Source organism: Macrobrachium nipponense, chromosome 14, assembly GCF_015104395.2.
Source record: "Macrobrachium nipponense isolate FS-2020 chromosome 14, ASM1510439v2, whole genome shotgun sequence".
Classification (NCBI taxonomy): domain Eukaryota; kingdom Metazoa; phylum Arthropoda; class Malacostraca; order Decapoda; family Palaemonidae; genus Macrobrachium; species Macrobrachium nipponense.
This window is the reverse complement of record NC_087207.1, coordinates 61792204-61809273: the sequence shown is the minus strand read 5'-3', so window position 1 is coordinate 61809273 and position 17070 is coordinate 61792204. Positions and strand designations below refer to the sequence as shown.

Here is a 17070-nt window from a genome sequence, read left to right as displayed (position 1 = left end):
TTTGTATTTTATATTAGATAAATTGTATTAGATGCGTTTTCTGAAATAAAAAGCTCTCTCTCTTCTCTCTCTCTCTCTCTCTCTCTTCTCTCTCTCTCTCTCTCTCTCTCCTCTCTTCTCTCTCTATATATATATATTATATATATATATATATATATATATATTTATATATATATATATATGGTTATGCATATACACATACACATACACACTTACATACATACATTATATATATATATATATATATATATATATATATATATATATATATTGCTAACTCTCTATCTCGTCTTTGTCAGTTATTTTTTTTTTACTTTTTTCTAATGTGTTTTAACATTTGACCTTTAGTCCAGGGCGATGTTACCTAACCATGTTCCTGCATGACTCTACGGTAAATTATCATTATTATTATTATTATTATTATTTTATTATTATTATTATTATTATTATTATTATTATTATTATAATGCCGGAATACAACTGGGCAATTTACCGATGAAGATGACAACAGAGAAGCCTCTCAAGATTTCAGAGTTGTTCAGTTTTGAAATCAGACTTTTGAACTTTTTTTTACATAAACACAAGTTCGGTTCTTGTCTCCATTGAGTAGCCGCATTATAAGAAAAAAATGTTTTCTTGTTTATTGAAAGAGTTGAATGATGTTTCTCTTGTGAGATAAATGCTTTGATATGATGTGTTATTTCTGTTGATATTTCATCTTCATTATTGTTAGTTACAGGTACAGCAATAACAGTATAAAAATAAAAATAAAAACCTTCCCATATTTTAGGCCTCCTTCGTCGGGGATGGGTTCGGCCGGGTCTGTCCACGCTGGGGCTCCTCTAGGACCGTTAGGGTCAACCAGAGGGCGCCAGAGGAACAGCGTGGCCGTTGTTGACTCGCGCGAACACATCTACGAGGAACTCGAGCTTTGTAGAGGCCCTCCGAAGTTGGCCCCCGTCTCAGGTGTTCTCCCTCAGGTAAGCAAGCAAGTTCCTTATGCCGAAGTGGCAATGTTTTCACTCAGTTCCTTTCCTGACCTCTTGTAGCGTTTGGGACCGACACTCATTTTCATGATGAAGATTGACTTCTGCTATGACTTTCAAAATAATACCCCTTCCCCTGGAGTATTGCTTTAGTTTTGATTTCTGTTTTTCTCTATCGCCACTTACACTGGATTTGTCCCATGTTCCTTTAAGGTCTAGAGCAGGTAAGTTCTGTCCCTATGTTCGTTTTGGAAAGTAGGATGTAAGTCCTGATGGTTGACTGTTACTCGATATCACAAGAAAGTGAAAATATAAGGAAAATGCCCCAGATATGCTTGAGACTTTGGTGTCGGTGTTAAAATCCTTTTCCCAAAAAAGGAGCTGGATAATCAAAGAGGAGGAGGACTGATAAAGATGGAAACTAATGCCTTCGCAATTGAGGTAACTGAAGTGTGAAGATTCCACTCCCATTTAAAGTCAGTGGCCGCTGTGTGAAAGTTCGTAGTAAAGAAGAAAAGGCTGAAATCTGTTTCTTCCCAGTTTTAGTTTTACCTCGCTAGATAAATACGGCAAAAAAGATGCTATTGGTTTTTCCTAAACGCTGAATGAGGTCGAGGCAAAGTCTTATTTGATCGCAGTTCAAGAAGTTTACAGTTACTTGTACTAAACGCAAAGAATGGATTCGTTGCCTTTGTAGAATGCTGCGATCCTTTTTTTAAACTGACTCAAATTGTTAGGAAGACACCGACTTTCTGGCCTTTTTTTGGCGACCTCCTGGTGTAATGGGCCCAGAGACGAAAATCCGGCTGCATAGTAATGGTTAGGGGGCTTGAGATCACAGTTAGTTAAGGGGTGATGCGGATGATTTCAAAACGATAAAGGCATGGAAAATGTTGTTATATCGAAAAGGCTTTCTTAAAATCACGACGTTCTTGTTTAATGCGAAGTTTGTCGTTCCTAGAGGTTTGCTTGAGTTTCTGTACTGCGCGGAAGTTTTGCAGTGATTTGAGTTCGTCTTTGGTGGTTCTGCTCAATTTCAGTAAAATTTCTGCCTTTGATTCACGAGAGGAGGACAATTCTCGGATAACATTCTTTATATTACCCAGCTCTGGATTTCTCTTTCTCTTCTGGTGTTCCTGATCTCAGAGCCTTCGTATTTTTTCTGAAAACCTGTTTCTTCCTTCACGGTTGAGCACACAATTTCGTCCTTTATCCTCATTTTGTTTCTTCGGGTCTGGGCTAGAAAAAGGCCATTAAATGCCCATCCGCTTGACTTTTCTTTAAAAAAAAAGGAAGGGGACGAATACCAACAAACAAAATTGAATATATTTTGTATGAAAAGGAAATTGCATTTTACCACAGACGTTTGAGTCTACTAGTTTATTCGTTTTTAAACTACTGACTAACTGTCGCTGAATTTAAATGTCATAATCCAATCCAGCCCAACTTAAAGAAGTATGATGTGATAGAGAAAAACAGAACCAAGTTCATTTTTTGTGTGAATGCCTGGCAGCTAGAATTTCCCTATGTTCACATTATATATCTGGTTTTGCTATCTTGACCCTCTGGTAGAATGTTATTCTATAACTTCTCGAAGAGCAGCTATAGTTAGGAATTAAAATGTATATTGGTTTTCTCTTACGTTAATCTAAATTGCATAATTGCATATATATATATATATATATATATATCTATATATATATATATATATATATATATATATATATATATATATATATATTATACATATATAGTAAGTTCTATTTATATAACTGTAGTCCGTGAATTGTAAACCATAAAAAGACCGCACTATAGATACAAATTTAAGTAAATTTAAGTTACCCATGATTTAAACAAAGAAAATGTATATTGGTCCATTTTCTATGATGGTACGTTTTCTTTTAGGGAAGTGTTTTTCTGAATTGAACGGTTTTCAACCTGTTGCGATGATACAGCAGTTTTAACACTTGCATCTTTTGATTAATTCGTTGTATGAGAGAGGTAAAGATGAGCTTAGGTTTTTAGTTGTAGAAAAAAATGTTCTGTCAATATTTTGCCCATGTTTCGTTGTTTGATGCCTTATATTTACTGAGATTTAAACAAATTAATTTGATTGCATGTGGTTTTGCAATAGCTACTACCTATAATGTAAAATTAACTCGGTTTTATTTTTACTGCTACTTACGGATGACTTTGAGGGAAATTGGACTTTGCGATCCTTTTGGTTAAAATTCGGATATTCCTTTTCAACGTGTAAAAGTGACTACGTAGAGTCTCGCAAGATAAATTTTTCCCCCCCCATTTACTTACCGTTCTTATTCTTCGAATATGCACTTTTGTTGACATTTTTCTGATGCCAAATCATGTAATATAATGTTGTTATGTACATGATATAGCCATAAAGAATAGGATTTTATGTGTTCCACCTGTCTATGCAATCTCACCCTCTTACATCCTCGCCGTAGACTTTTCTGGTAAAATTCTAGAAGCCTTGGTGTTCCCAAGGCAAGCGGGCTGAAATAAAAGTACGCTGAATATTTGTTTTCTCTAAATTATACAGTCAAACCTGTATCTGCTATTTTAGGTTCCCAAATTGTTGTGAAAGGAATTTTGCCCGTCCTCCTGTTCTGTATAAATCAAATCATGGGTCTGCCCTACTCTTGTTACCTTCCTCGGCGTTTTTTTTTTTTTTTTTTCTCAAACACTTTTATACTCATCCTTCTCTGCTTTCTTGCTTTCTTCCATCTGCCTTCTCCCGCTCTCTCCAGGTATCGTCTGCTTGTTGGGAATACACCAAGAATGATACATTCAACAGTTCAACTGTCTTAAAAATTAAAGATGTAGGAAACAAGCATTATACTGTTAGAATTTTTAGGCACTGCGCGAGCGTTCTCTCTCTCTCTCTCTCTCTCTCTCTCTCTCTCTCTCTCTCTCTCTCTCAGTATGTTGATTTCAGGAGATAGGACACATATTTTGTGTCAGGTTACTATACAAATGAGTGTAACTTTTGTGGCCCTTTAAACATGACAGTAATGCAATCCTTTGTTTTGAAAGCCGAATCTAATGTCCCAAGTAAATCGTCCTTCTTGTAATTTTTGTTTTGTTTTTTGCTTTTTACAAAGTATAAATTTTGTTTGCAAAAGTTTATTATGCCAATTAAATGGAAAACTGGATGTAGTAACCAGATTAAGTGGGATGCCATGAAGCCATTCACCTTACTGAGTAAATGCTAGTTGCAGTTTAATTGTCGAGGGATAGCTTAAAACCACTGAATCAACTGAGTACGAGTAAATTTTAAATTTTAAGACTTTAAATGGGATAGCATGAAGCCAGTCGCACAGCTGAGTGAAGGGAAGTGTCGGTAGTGGGCGATAGGGGTAGGATGAAGCCAATTGCCTAACCACATGAAGCCCAGTAGAGTGGGAACAGACTGTATTTCAGAGGTTGAGTGAGATAGCATGAAACCAGTAGCCCAAATGACGAACCGAGAAGTTGAAAGCTTGAGTAAGATAACACCAGGCCAGTCAGTCGCCGAACGGAGCGAAAATTGGATGCGTTATAGAATTTAGAGGTCAAGCAAGATATCGTGAAACCAGTGACCAAATGAATTGTGTATCGGTTGAGACAGATGGGTTTCGTGGCAGACTTTGGAGACATTCACCCAATTTAATGAAAGTAGGATTAGTTTAGAGCTTAAGAGAAACAGCATGAAATCAGCTGCTATACTGTAAGCAAGCTGTAAATGATGGATTAAATGGGAATAGCATGAAACCAGTGGCCATACTGACTGAGAGTGCGAAATGTTGAGAATGTCAAGTGTGACTGAGTGAGAGGATGAATTTATGGAGAGATTAACTGGGATAACACGAAGATAGTCACCGGATGAAGTAAAGTGCAAATGTTTGTTTATTAAACACCTCTAGAACATGGCTAGGGCGCATTTGTAAAGCTTAAAAAACTAAAAATATTGATGGTCGGGAAATGCATTTGACAACCCAAATATTGTAAAGAAAATTGACAAAATGTTTAAGAGAGAGAGAGAGAGAGAGAGAGAGAGAGAGAGAGAGAGAGAGAGAGAGAGAGAGAGAGAGAGAGAGATAAATACACGCACACTATTTCTTTTAGAGCAGATATTTGTTGATGCAAAAGATGGGAAGGAGTTCACGACTTCATGCTTAGAAGACCCCAGTCTTTGTTCCTGATTGCTTTGTTTATTTTCAGGCTGTGCAATTAACCTGATGCCATAACATCACAACATGCTTGTTTAGGGCAGAATGGTCACTCGTGTTGAAAAAGCACTGTAAATATAAAACAAAGTTGAAACTGATAACCATAGATTTTATTGAATATTCATGCAATGATTCAGTAAATGTGAGTAGAACAGAGGCAAGGAGAGAGCTTATGCCTCGCTGTAATCTCGAGTAGAAAGAAGACCGCAGGCTCAGGACAGTGGAAGGCTTAAGATGTAGTTCATTTGGAGGTTAGAGAAAGAGAACCGGGTTATAGGATCACCGTCCATGAGCAAGGCAACTAAATTTCGTACAGAGACTCGGGCAAGACATGCTCTGCTAAGTATTAAGCAAAATACGCCCCTGCTTGTAGATGGCATAACATGGTATGAGAAAAAAACAAGTTGAGTGAATTCCACGAAGTGCTAGCAGTGAAAAAATCGGCCAGTTTTTAAATAAAGTATCTTAGGTATTTAATTTAGGAATTCATTCTTATCCAAATTTATTAATATGCGTTTGTATAATTGTTGATTTCATGAAATTATTCATATACTTTCTTTATTCTGTTTTTGTATCCTATTTTGTTATATATATATATATATATATATATATATATATATATATATATATATGTATACATATATATATACACTATATATATACACTATATATGTTTTTTTTTCTTATAAATTTAACGTGTATAAAGGGTAGGAAAAGTGGAGAGCTTTTTAAAATTGCTAAAGCAGCTCTGATGATTTATTCATAATTCATATGGATATGGAAATTTAATGATTTGGAAAATGGGGCGAAGTTGTGGTACAATTTTTTTCCCTTCTGTTATATTAGACTATTTATAATAACTACTGGACCGTTGAAAGCCCATCAACATCTCGAGGTACATTGAAGAAATGAAGGGCAATTCATTTAGTGCTCTTAAACTGAATTCGAAATGTAGCGATGTAAATTCAAGAATTAATTTACAATTATTTGTAAAATACCGACGTCTATGTTTTTTCCGATTGTAATGCCAAATAATTCACAAAAAGTTAAACTTTTTTTAATGTGCAGCTGGTTGGGTTCCAAAGCATCTCGTTCAGTTGACTTCAATCTGCGTACTTTTGGTCATTATTAAGGTTTTAGGTCAAACATCAGAAAATAGCTTTTGTCGAAATCTTTGTGGATTTTCCGTAGTGTAATAAATACGTGTGGAGATGTCATTCCGTAGTTCTAACCCACACTTTAACCGAAAGATATATTGTTTTTGTTCATTGTGTAGACCATATACTTATTTTATTCCTGCTCTCTCCCAGAACTTTAACCGTTTTTAAAACAGAACTTCGAGCTAAACAATACAGAAGGACCATAATAAACCTCAGTGCATAACAGCAGGATGGTCTTAAAATATTCAGAATACTCTTGACATGCGCATGTAGCTCTGTTGCGAGTGCTTTCAGTTTCAAGTGTCTGCTGAGGAGTCGCAAGCAATAGAACCAACACCGGGAAATACGTTTGGAATATCGTGCCGGCAAGCGTTTTCATTCAAATCTTTATGGCGGTGTATAAAAAAGGGGAGGGACCTTGGAAAAACTGGCCCAGCGTCTTCCTTCTGTTCCAGTCACCCCACCCACCTCTCTCTCTCTCTCTCTCTCTCCAACGATGCCTTACAAACCACGTAGCCCTTTACTGTGTGCAGTACCCTGCACGCATAACTTTTTGGCGGGAAGTGTGCTGATTGGATGAAACGTCTCACCAAGGAAACCTGATTGGTTCCAGCTATTACCCAGTTCCCATGCGTTCAGACGCAGATACATATGGTTCCGGGACTTTCCAGGAATAAACGTCCAACGCATTTAGATGAAATGAGTTTGTAAGAAATGATTCATTCGTTATGTTTGTATGTTTATCACGTTTGCTTATCAGCTGATAATCTTCTGATCTGCGCTCGACTACAGTTTAAGAAGGCGGCGTGTTTGTTTCTTTTCTAACGTTCACGTTTTCATTGTGGTAAATCTTCGTCGTTCGGAAAGTGTGGCCTCCAATATCTCGTCACAGCTTTGTTTGGGTGGATGTGGAGGGTAGAGGGGGTTGGGGGGGAGGGGGGGGCATGAGTAGAAGAGGCGATCGTCACAAAGTGGGCACATGAAAAGGAGGACCAACCAATTCAGCGGGGGAAGCCTCTCTCTTAGCTGCCTTGCCTCTATTCACGAGGTGCTGGAAGAGGAGGGGGTAGGGGCCAGGGGTGTTTGTGTTGAGGAGGAAGGAAGGAAGGGTCATCTGTGATCCCCCTCATTCCAATACTCGTGTCCTTTTATCTCCATCCAACGAAGTTCGGGAGTTTGGGAAGGTTGATCTTTTCTCTCTCCTCCCGAGGAGGCATCCGGCAGACATTCGTGTAAATGAGAGTAAAGGAGCCAATCTAGTTATCATCCTGTAGACTTGTGTTGTTGTGTCAGCTGAGGGTGAGGAAGCTTCTGGTGGTCTCCGAAAAGCTATTGAAGACTGGAAGATGTGCCGTTCAGCTTTTTTTTTTTTTTTCTAGGCCTCTAGCCTAGATGCTTAGTAACTAATTACTAATTTATTTGACAAAATTGATAATTTGGCGGTCAGTTTTAAACACATATTGAAGGTGGGGTTCAAATTAGTGGTAGCAGTATTAGAAAACTGTGTCCCTCTTCCTTTTAAGTGTACACACACGCGCAATATGTACATAAAATATATATCCATTCTTTTTGTACAACAAACGTTGAAGAGTTTTGTATTTCAGTGAAGTAAGCCTACAAACTACTTTGCTGTTGTTGCTGTTGTTCTTCCTGTTGTTCTTGTTGAGGGTAGAAAGGTCTCTGGAGAACCTGAAAAGGTCTGTAAAAGGTGTTTCGCGTTAGTCAAAGATACAGGAATTTTAGGATAGTATATTTATGATTTATTTATTAGAAAGAAAGTAAAAAATAATTGTGCATGTTAAACTGTGCAGAAAAATCTATTTAATAAAATATAGCGCGCATTTGTTTTAATTTTCGTTGGTGAAACAAGGCTATTTTTAGCACGTATTAATTTATTTGGTGTACTGAATTTAAAGGATGTTTCTGTTTATTGATTTTGTGTTTAATACTTATAACTGAGAATATATGAACGTGTTTAATTTGTGCACATGAACTTAGGAATATAATGTTTACAATTTATGTCTGAGGGGAAAATCTTGCACATGTCCCGAGTAAGCTGGAGGTCGGATCACGCCATGGAGAAAGTTGCTGATGGCTAAGACCTAAGTACATTGTTGTACTAGGGTATACAGGACTCTCCAAAGGAGTATGAAATGTCTTCAATAACATATATCTGAACAGTAAACTTTCAGTTATCTTATAGTTTTCTTTCAGTGAATAAATGTCTCATCTGGTTGAAAAGAACTGTAGACCTTTAGCTCGAAAAGGGCATTGTCACAGAAGGTTTCCCACCAGAATTAAGTAACTATCATGTACATAATTTACTGCTTAGGTCCGGAGCGACACTGGATGTTGCTTAAGGGTTTGGTTCTTATCGTTGCCCTCCTTGGGAACGACATCGGGGTAGGCCTACTGTTGAGATAAGGTGAAAAACGAATGGGCTACGAGGATCATTTGATAGAGAAGGGAAAATATTTTTATACACCTTATGATTACAATGTTTACAGGAAACGCATGCTGTAATGATGAAACGAACCACGCATAGCCTGAAACGACGAGTGCAGGGGAATGAAAACCTGTTCTTGGCCGAGGGAGGCAGTGAAAGCACACAGAACGCAACGCCACACCTTAGTGTGAAAGGACTGGAAACGAAAACCGACCCCCTTTTTCGAGAACGGATGAATATCGTAGCACTGACTGGGGAACCACCGCGCCGCCTCTCCGTCCATGCGACCAGCGGAGCGTGACAGAGCAACGAGATCCGGTTTACATTCTTCTCTTTGTTATATCTTTTTTTTCTCTCTCTCATTTTCTTCCCTCTTCTCTTCTTCATTTTCTGTACTTCACTTCTGCTGCACGTTATTATTATCATTGAAATAACCCACATTTCTGCCAACGTTTTGTTTGGCGTCCCTTATCACTTGTTTCGTTTTTTCTTGCTATCTCTGTGCTCAATTTCTGATGCACACAGGTGCTGTCGAACAATAATCTTTGACCATACCAATTCTATGGCATTCTCTCTCTCTCTCTCTCTCTCTCTCTCTCTCTCTCTCTCTCTCTCTCGTTTTTGACGCACCTCATTTATAGTCATGTTTGTTTTGAACATGATGTCAGTGCCCAAAACAACACCTGGATTCTTAAGGGAAAGGTGCCACTTATTGTTTATTGTTTTTCTTTTTTTCTGATGGTGCTAGGTGACGGAGAAGGTTGACGCAGATCTTGAGGAGGAATCATTTTTCAAGTAGGCGAAATGTTATTGTCATGGAAGCTTTATTTATTTATTTTTTTTTTATAAAGTTTAGGGAAACAGTTAAGCAACACATGTAAAGGATCTAATTTGATTCTAATTATGAAATCAAAGCTGTCAAGCCAAACCCCGGGCACTTTCTGCCATTCAGAGCTCAAGACGGTGAAAAGAGGTTGAAAAGAGGTTGAGTGGTTGAACATCCAGATAAATAAGTTAATTATATCTTAGTTTAACCAGACCACCCAGCTGGTTATCAGCTCTCCTAGGGTTGGCGATTAGATTTTTATTCACGTTGCTAGAACCAATGAGTTACTTAGCAACGGAACCTACAGCTTATGTGGGATCCGAACCACATTATGTCGAGAAATTAGTTTCTACTCTCCAGAAATACATTCCTCTGATTCCGCACTGGCTCATCTGGGAGCGAACTCGGGCTACCATATCGGTTGGCAAGTATGCAACCGACTCGTCCAGCGAGGAACTTGGACTGCTAGATAAAACTATCCTGAAAGTAAAGGACATAAAGCACTAGGATCTCATTGTGAAACTGCGAGAAAATTCCACAGTTGCACTAAGAAGTTGGATAGGAAGATTTAAGGAAGAAACGGAAAGGATTTAAAGTCAAATGCTGAAAAGTTGGTGCATCTAGGGGCTGAAGGGACGCCGCAAATATCCTTTTGTAATGCGTGCAGTGCTCCACGTGAGTTACACTGACGACACTAACCTCCTACGGGCGTATGTGTTCGTAAAGATTACGTGTAAAGAACGAGAATTATTCATTTTATCAAGAGTAACCCCATAATAATGACGCCCTTCCTAATCCAGGAGCTTTGCACGCGCTCTTTCTTCGCTCTTAAGAGGTACGAGTGACGATGAGGAATGTTTTTTCGTAGACAGAAGCTGTTATTCTTTTGTATTTCAAGAGCAGATGCATTCATGCCGAATTCTACATCGATTATCAGTAACACCAAACCATGATTTTGAAGGGGAAATGATGACATTTTTGTCATCAGAGAACGAAGGAAAACTCTGTGAAGTCAAATTAGTGTCTTCAGTAAAAAGAAAAATACTTTCATTTCTCTCATAAAAGGAAAAATAAGAGAAGAATGTCACTGAATAAATTTCTTTGACTTGCTTTTATTTCGGGTGAAGTTACCACCACCTTAAGGCAATCTGCAAGCATTTTGTTTTTGATAAGCAACAATACATTCTATCGATAATAGAATGTTATGTAATTGTTAAGTCGTTGGAGATATTTTTATCAGAAGATGATGGGAATATCTGAGCCTCTTTATGGCACCCAGGTCACCTTCAAATGCCAGATCAAATTGTCATACGCCTGGTAGCAACCATGTACTAATGTCCTTAAACACTCCTTTCCAGTGTACCATAACTGTTACCATAGCCTTTCACAGTCTTAATTCTGAGTTCCCTTGTGTATCGGTATACTCGGGTGCACATCTTGTGCTTTCTAGAAGATTTATTAAGTTTCCTGAAAGTGTGTTGGGCACATCAGTCAGAGAGCACAAGTTGTTTGGTGGACTATTGGGAAAATGCATTCCTCCTTACTTAATCTGCTACGCGCTTTCATCTTCCATTACTGCCCTCACCCTGGTGATGTGGTATTCTTGGAGGAATTTTTATTTAACATTTTTTTGGCTATTGTAACGGCTTGACCATGATGACCTCTGACATCTTTGCCAAATTGATGGGGACCTACATAAATCAATACATTCCCGTTGCAGCAGGGAAAAATTATGACCGAAATCTTGTTAGCTGAGATAGAATAGTAAGCAATTATGCTGTTATGAAGGTGAGTGAAGACAGTGCTGACTCATTCCATTAAGAAAAATGAGTCGGAGGTTATTTCAAATTTTAGCTTCTTCATCCCAAGGGAGACCATAGAAATTTCCAGTTTTGGTTTGGGGGATCATTCATAAGGGCATGTCGTGATATACGGACCAAGTTCAGCATGTATTGATATAGCCATTCGCAATTTATGTACAAGTACTTGGTTGAAAGTCTTGAGTGAAGCAAGTTTACAGTTACGCTGAGATGAATGGTGATTGCGATTTGAGCACCAAGCTAAAAGAAATAACTCTGCCTCATCTTTATTGGACCTTGTCCAGAGCTCTGGTAACTGGATCTGGTATGTCAACTATTCCTTTCATTAGCTAATAGAAAAAAAATCCTAATTAACTGGGAGGACTTAGCAGAGCTGCTTCGTAGGTCTTCCAGAGGCTGGTTGGTTTCCTGTTGGTGCTTCTCTTCTGATACATGTTATCACGTGACATGCTCATGGTCACAGGAATTTAGAGTGACATGGCACTCTGCATTTGCTTCCACAGGCAACCTAGACAGTTCCGGCAGTGAGTTTTTCCATTGTTTTTAAGATCTTTTGAGACTGTCTCCTCTGTCAGTACATTTTATTGTTTTTATTTTTTTTTTTATTTTCGTATGGCGATCAGAGATGATGCGATAAGGATTGCAATTTGACTGAAAAGTTCATCTTTAAACCTTTACTTTAAATCTTTGAAGCGTGAAACTGCCAGAAAACACAGTGCTCGCTGAAAGCATTAATTAATGCTATTTTAGATTTCACAAACAATTATTTTAAAACTACTCCAGTTGCTGATATGGTTGTATTCTTCAAATTGACTTTGGCATTGCTTTAGACTTGATTAAACATAAACTTGGTAATGTATATTTTGAAGTCAACAACATTGACAGAATTATCTTATTAACAATCGGTTGTAGAGCATAGTCATTGACGATGATTGTGGTCAAATAGGACCGAGTTAGGTGCTCTTCATGACTGTGATTTTGGACATTTGCTGTTGACTTGAAAATATGATAGTGCAGAATGTAGATGATACAACTCATTGTAAGGTTATTTCTTTCTTTTTAGTGCGAAATGAAGTGACTGCTATCTTCAGTAGAGCTTTGGAGTGAATCAATGCATAGTTAAGTGAGGGGGGGGGGAGATGAGATGTAACCTAAAACAATTCAAACGATTCATTAATATTTAACCTTATGCCTTGCTTCACAGTACAAGGGATTCTTTTACTTGCTGTTAAATATGTTAGGGTCTGGTGATTACAGGTCGTGTAGTGACTCGGAATATTTTGCAGGTATGATCACTGCATGAAATATAGACTGAAGACCTCCCACAGTTTTCCATTTTTCAATTACTTTTATACGTCTGTTCGATGTGGGAAAAGTTAGGCTTTGCGCAGTGTTATTCTTTATTTTTATTTAACATAGAATATATATATATATATATATATATATATATATATATATATATATATATATATATATATATATATATATATTGTATTCTTGTGTACAATTGGTCCAGTTCTGGAGGAAGATCTTTATGAAGCGATATCTATAAAATTATTTGTTAGGTGCTTATAAATTGTAAAGTAAAAACTAGTATGTATGCCTCTAGCATTCATGATTTCTTTTTTGAGATTTTTGCAGGGCCTTTGAGTCAACTGCTTGCTTTAGGATTCGTTCTGCTGCTTTGACGTATCTTGAACGGATTCTCGAAGCAAATTTCTTTTCACGAATTCTTCCTATAGACTCGAGGAATAATATGAAGTTACCTTTATTGGCTTCCTGTCTTGGTCCTACAATCATATTCGATCCGTTAAATCCACTACAGCACTAAGTAATTTTCTTCCTTCCAATATTCTGGGGACTATAGTCCTTTATTCCCATAATATCAAGCCAGAGTTGCGTTAGCGGCCTTGTTGTAGTCTTGTTTGGTCTCCTGCCAGCACGAGCTTTTCTCCTACGAGACAACCCGTGAGAGACCTTTGCTAGTGTCCCCATTCAGCTATAAGTACACATTGCAGAAGACTGACGGTCCAAATGGCTGAAGGAAGCCGAGGCACTGAATGCAAGCGCATCTCGGTGTTGTGTACCACTGGTCTCTCCTTGAAGTGCACCTCTGCTTAGTTCTCTGGCTATACCTACTTAGCTTTTGCCTGCTGGATTATGCGTAATAGTGAGAGGATATAACGTATTTAACAACACAATAAACAACATGTGCAATACTGCCAGCTGCCTTCCCATGTAGGGCGAAATTTCCTGACGTGATAATGACAATGGCTTACAGGCCCATACCATCACCAAACTGATATTTAAACTAACAATTGTATTTTATTCTGTGCAAATTAGATCAGAGGAAAGAGTGAATAAAGTAAAACAAAATTATGTCTTGAATTTTCTTGATTGAATTGCATATTTCAATACGTTTTCAACTTGTGTAAATGTCGTAACGCTGTATGTTGTGAGCATTTCGCACACCATTGCCAATACTGCAGTAGCAGGTATGTGTAACACACATACCTGCAACATTTGCCCACAAAATTTTGCCAGAGATTCTGAAAAAAAATTTAGCGTTGCGTAAGTAAAATTTTATGATAGAATTCCTATAGAATTCCTCATACGTTGGTCTTAATAGGAGCTTTCATAATCTCAAATGAATGAGATCACATAAGCAGAGCTGTGCGAGCTCTCTTTCATAGAACTTGCAGTGTCATTGTTTATAGTTGTAATGACACCAACTATAGACCTTAATCTGTATTCATTCTCCATCCTTGGCATTTCCATCATCTTTCAGAACGACGTGTTGAGAACTCGTCGTTAGTGAGGTGTTGCACCAAAATCACATAATGTTAAATTGTTAAATCAGGTTCTTCTCTCATATGGTGACATTTGGTGATGTACACACACGAAAGACCGCGTTCGCAACACCTTGTTCTGAAAGATGTTGGAAATGCAAAGGCATAAATTTGGAGAACAAATACAAATTTTGGATCTATAGTTAATGACATTACAACTATAAGCAATGATACTACAAAGTTCTATGAAAGGGAGCACGCTCAGCTTTTCTTGAATGTGATCTCATTCATTTGAGATTTGAAAGCTCTAGTAAGACCAGTATATGAGGAATTCTATACAAAAAAAATTTACACAAATAATGCTGACTTATATTTTTAAGAAGAAACTACTGCTCTGTCTCTTAATCTCATTTAATTAAGCTTCCCAATGGGATAATCGTTTTTATATCACTTAAAGTTATTTACGCATAATAAAAAACTGAACTGTCTTTAGAGTGATTGAAGGATGCTAGTAAGGCTAGAGACATGCTTCCAGTTTATTTACTTGGAACTAAATAACTGTTTAAGGGAAACCTCTTAAATTGTTACATATATTGATCACCTATATGACGTGTTATAACTCGTTTTAATTATTTCTCCCTAGTACCTAGCAAATAATGGTTCGCGCTGCATGCATAGATGGCCATATCACATGAGTTGTTCACCTCTGGTCTCTTGGGGAGATTTTTACCACAATATCATCTGCAACTTGTTTCAAGAAAACAAGAAATGTGAATGATGTAGAGAAGACTGCAACAAGGGCGCATGTAATTAGAAAAAAAATTTGTTTATGCGTTTATGTCAGATTTGAAGGATAGAGACCAAAAGGAACGGGAAGGACTTTACTCCTGACTCAACATGTCTTCGTAAGGTTTTGTTGAGACTAAAACAAAGGGACAAGGCACGAGTGATTCCGGTTCCATCAGACTGGCTTTCAAACACGCATGTTGAAGGCAAATTTAGTTACAGTTATGAATCTTATGCATTTTCCGAAGACCGTGAAGTTGAAGTGACACATAAATATGTAAATAAGTCTTGTTGAAAAGGATTGCTGCATCAGCTCCATTGATTTTGTATAGAGTCTTCTCTATTTTCCCTATCAAGGATTTCTCAAGGTTGCTAAAACTGGCAAGCAACGTGCCAAAGGGGATCGTCAAATTCGGTGTAGTCATATTGAATTATCTTTATTACTGCTACTACTACTACAAGTTATTCTCTCTCTCTCTCTCTCTCTCTCTCTCTCTCTCTCTCTCTCTCTCTCTCTCTCTCTCGACGCAAACAAACATGAATCATTTCTCATATCAGAAGAAAAAGATGTATATTTATAATGTGCAGCTATAGTGTAAATGCATATTTAAATTGCGTAGACCTTACACCATAATTCATGTTATATATTTGCTGTTTTATTTATGGTGATATAGTTATTAAAATGAACTATTTTCACTCATACAAATATTATCACATCCAGATTTGATTTCTTAGGCATTATGCCATTTCTTCACAAGTCAATCACATCCACGTAAATACAACATGCTGAGTCCCAAAGGTCAAAAATATTATTCTCTTTGTGTATTTGCCTCGATGGCATAAGGTATAGGACAGCAAACCCATGCACTGGCCACTCGTTGACCTTCATTGTGCACAAAATGGCAAGAACGTTAATGTTGTCATTCCCAGCATCCTAACCGAAAAATAAAGCAAGTATTTGTGATGTCAGAGGACTGGCTCGTTTGCCATCTATGGGGATTTTCCCTCCATCAGGGATCCGCTGCAGCGACTGCCAATGGCTGTCGTCTCTTCATTGAGTTTGGTTGTTCATGTGCGTTTAAACCCTTTCACCAACTGCCAAGCTCACAATGTCAAATAACGCGAAAACACTTGACTGTTTTATTTTTCTTGTGGCCTCAGCTGACTTTATTGCCACGTTCTTTTAAGGGATGTAATCTCTTTCTCTCTCTCACACACACTCACACACACACACACACACACACACACACACACATATATATATTTCTATATATATATTGTATGTAATGTATGTTGTATGTATATACATATATATATATATATAATATATATATATATATATATATATATATATATATATATATATATATATACACACACACGCACACACATACACACAAAATCCGCGAAGGAAAGTGAAACATGGAGTACTGCTGTGAGGCCTTCCGACTTCTCGTACTTTACTAAGCAGACTGATATAAATATGAAAATAAGTTTACAAAGAAAGCTCGTATAGATGGCAGATAAGGATTATAAAGGAAAATATGTAACTGGAATTCAACACAGAAGAATTAGTAGACCTAACCTAAACAGGGGTACAAATTTAAGAGGTTTGTTTACAAAGGAAGAAGGCACTACGAGACGATTAAAATATTTTATAGGGAGGAGACTGACCACCAAAAAATGTTATATAAGTACAATTCAAAAATCTCAATTTGGTTAATAAAAAGTTTTACAAAGTGAACATTTTCACAAAAAGGTAACTGATTGTAATCAAGTCAGTGATTTTATTTTTATGGTAAATTTTAAACATTTTACTAATACAGGGGTACAAATGATACAAGCCAGAACTTAGGTTAAGATTACAATTTGAAGTAAGTTGTATAATGGCGGATTCTAGAAGATTTTGTGAAACAAAATCTTTCGATCTAGCAATCACTGAGCTGCTGGTCCAATTTATCCTGTGGAAGTTTTCACTTGAATGAATATTTCATTGGATGTTTGCTCATTTTTGACAGAATACTGACG

General features: G+C 37.3%; 1 protein-coding gene across 3 annotated transcripts in view; it reads left to right on the top strand.

Annotated features, from left to right (window-relative positions):
• Positions 1 to 17070, top strand: part of LOC135226549 (leucine zipper putative tumor suppressor 3-like) — a 231023-nt gene that overhangs the window by 150337 nt on the left and 63616 nt on the right. For all 3 annotated transcript variants that reach the window (XM_064266208.1, XM_064266209.1, XM_064266207.1), the window contains one exon: positions 791 to 980. In XM_064266208.1, coding sequence (XP_064122278.1) covers positions 791 to 980 — 190 coding nt within the window. The remainder of the gene's footprint in view (positions 1 to 790; positions 981 to 17070) is intronic.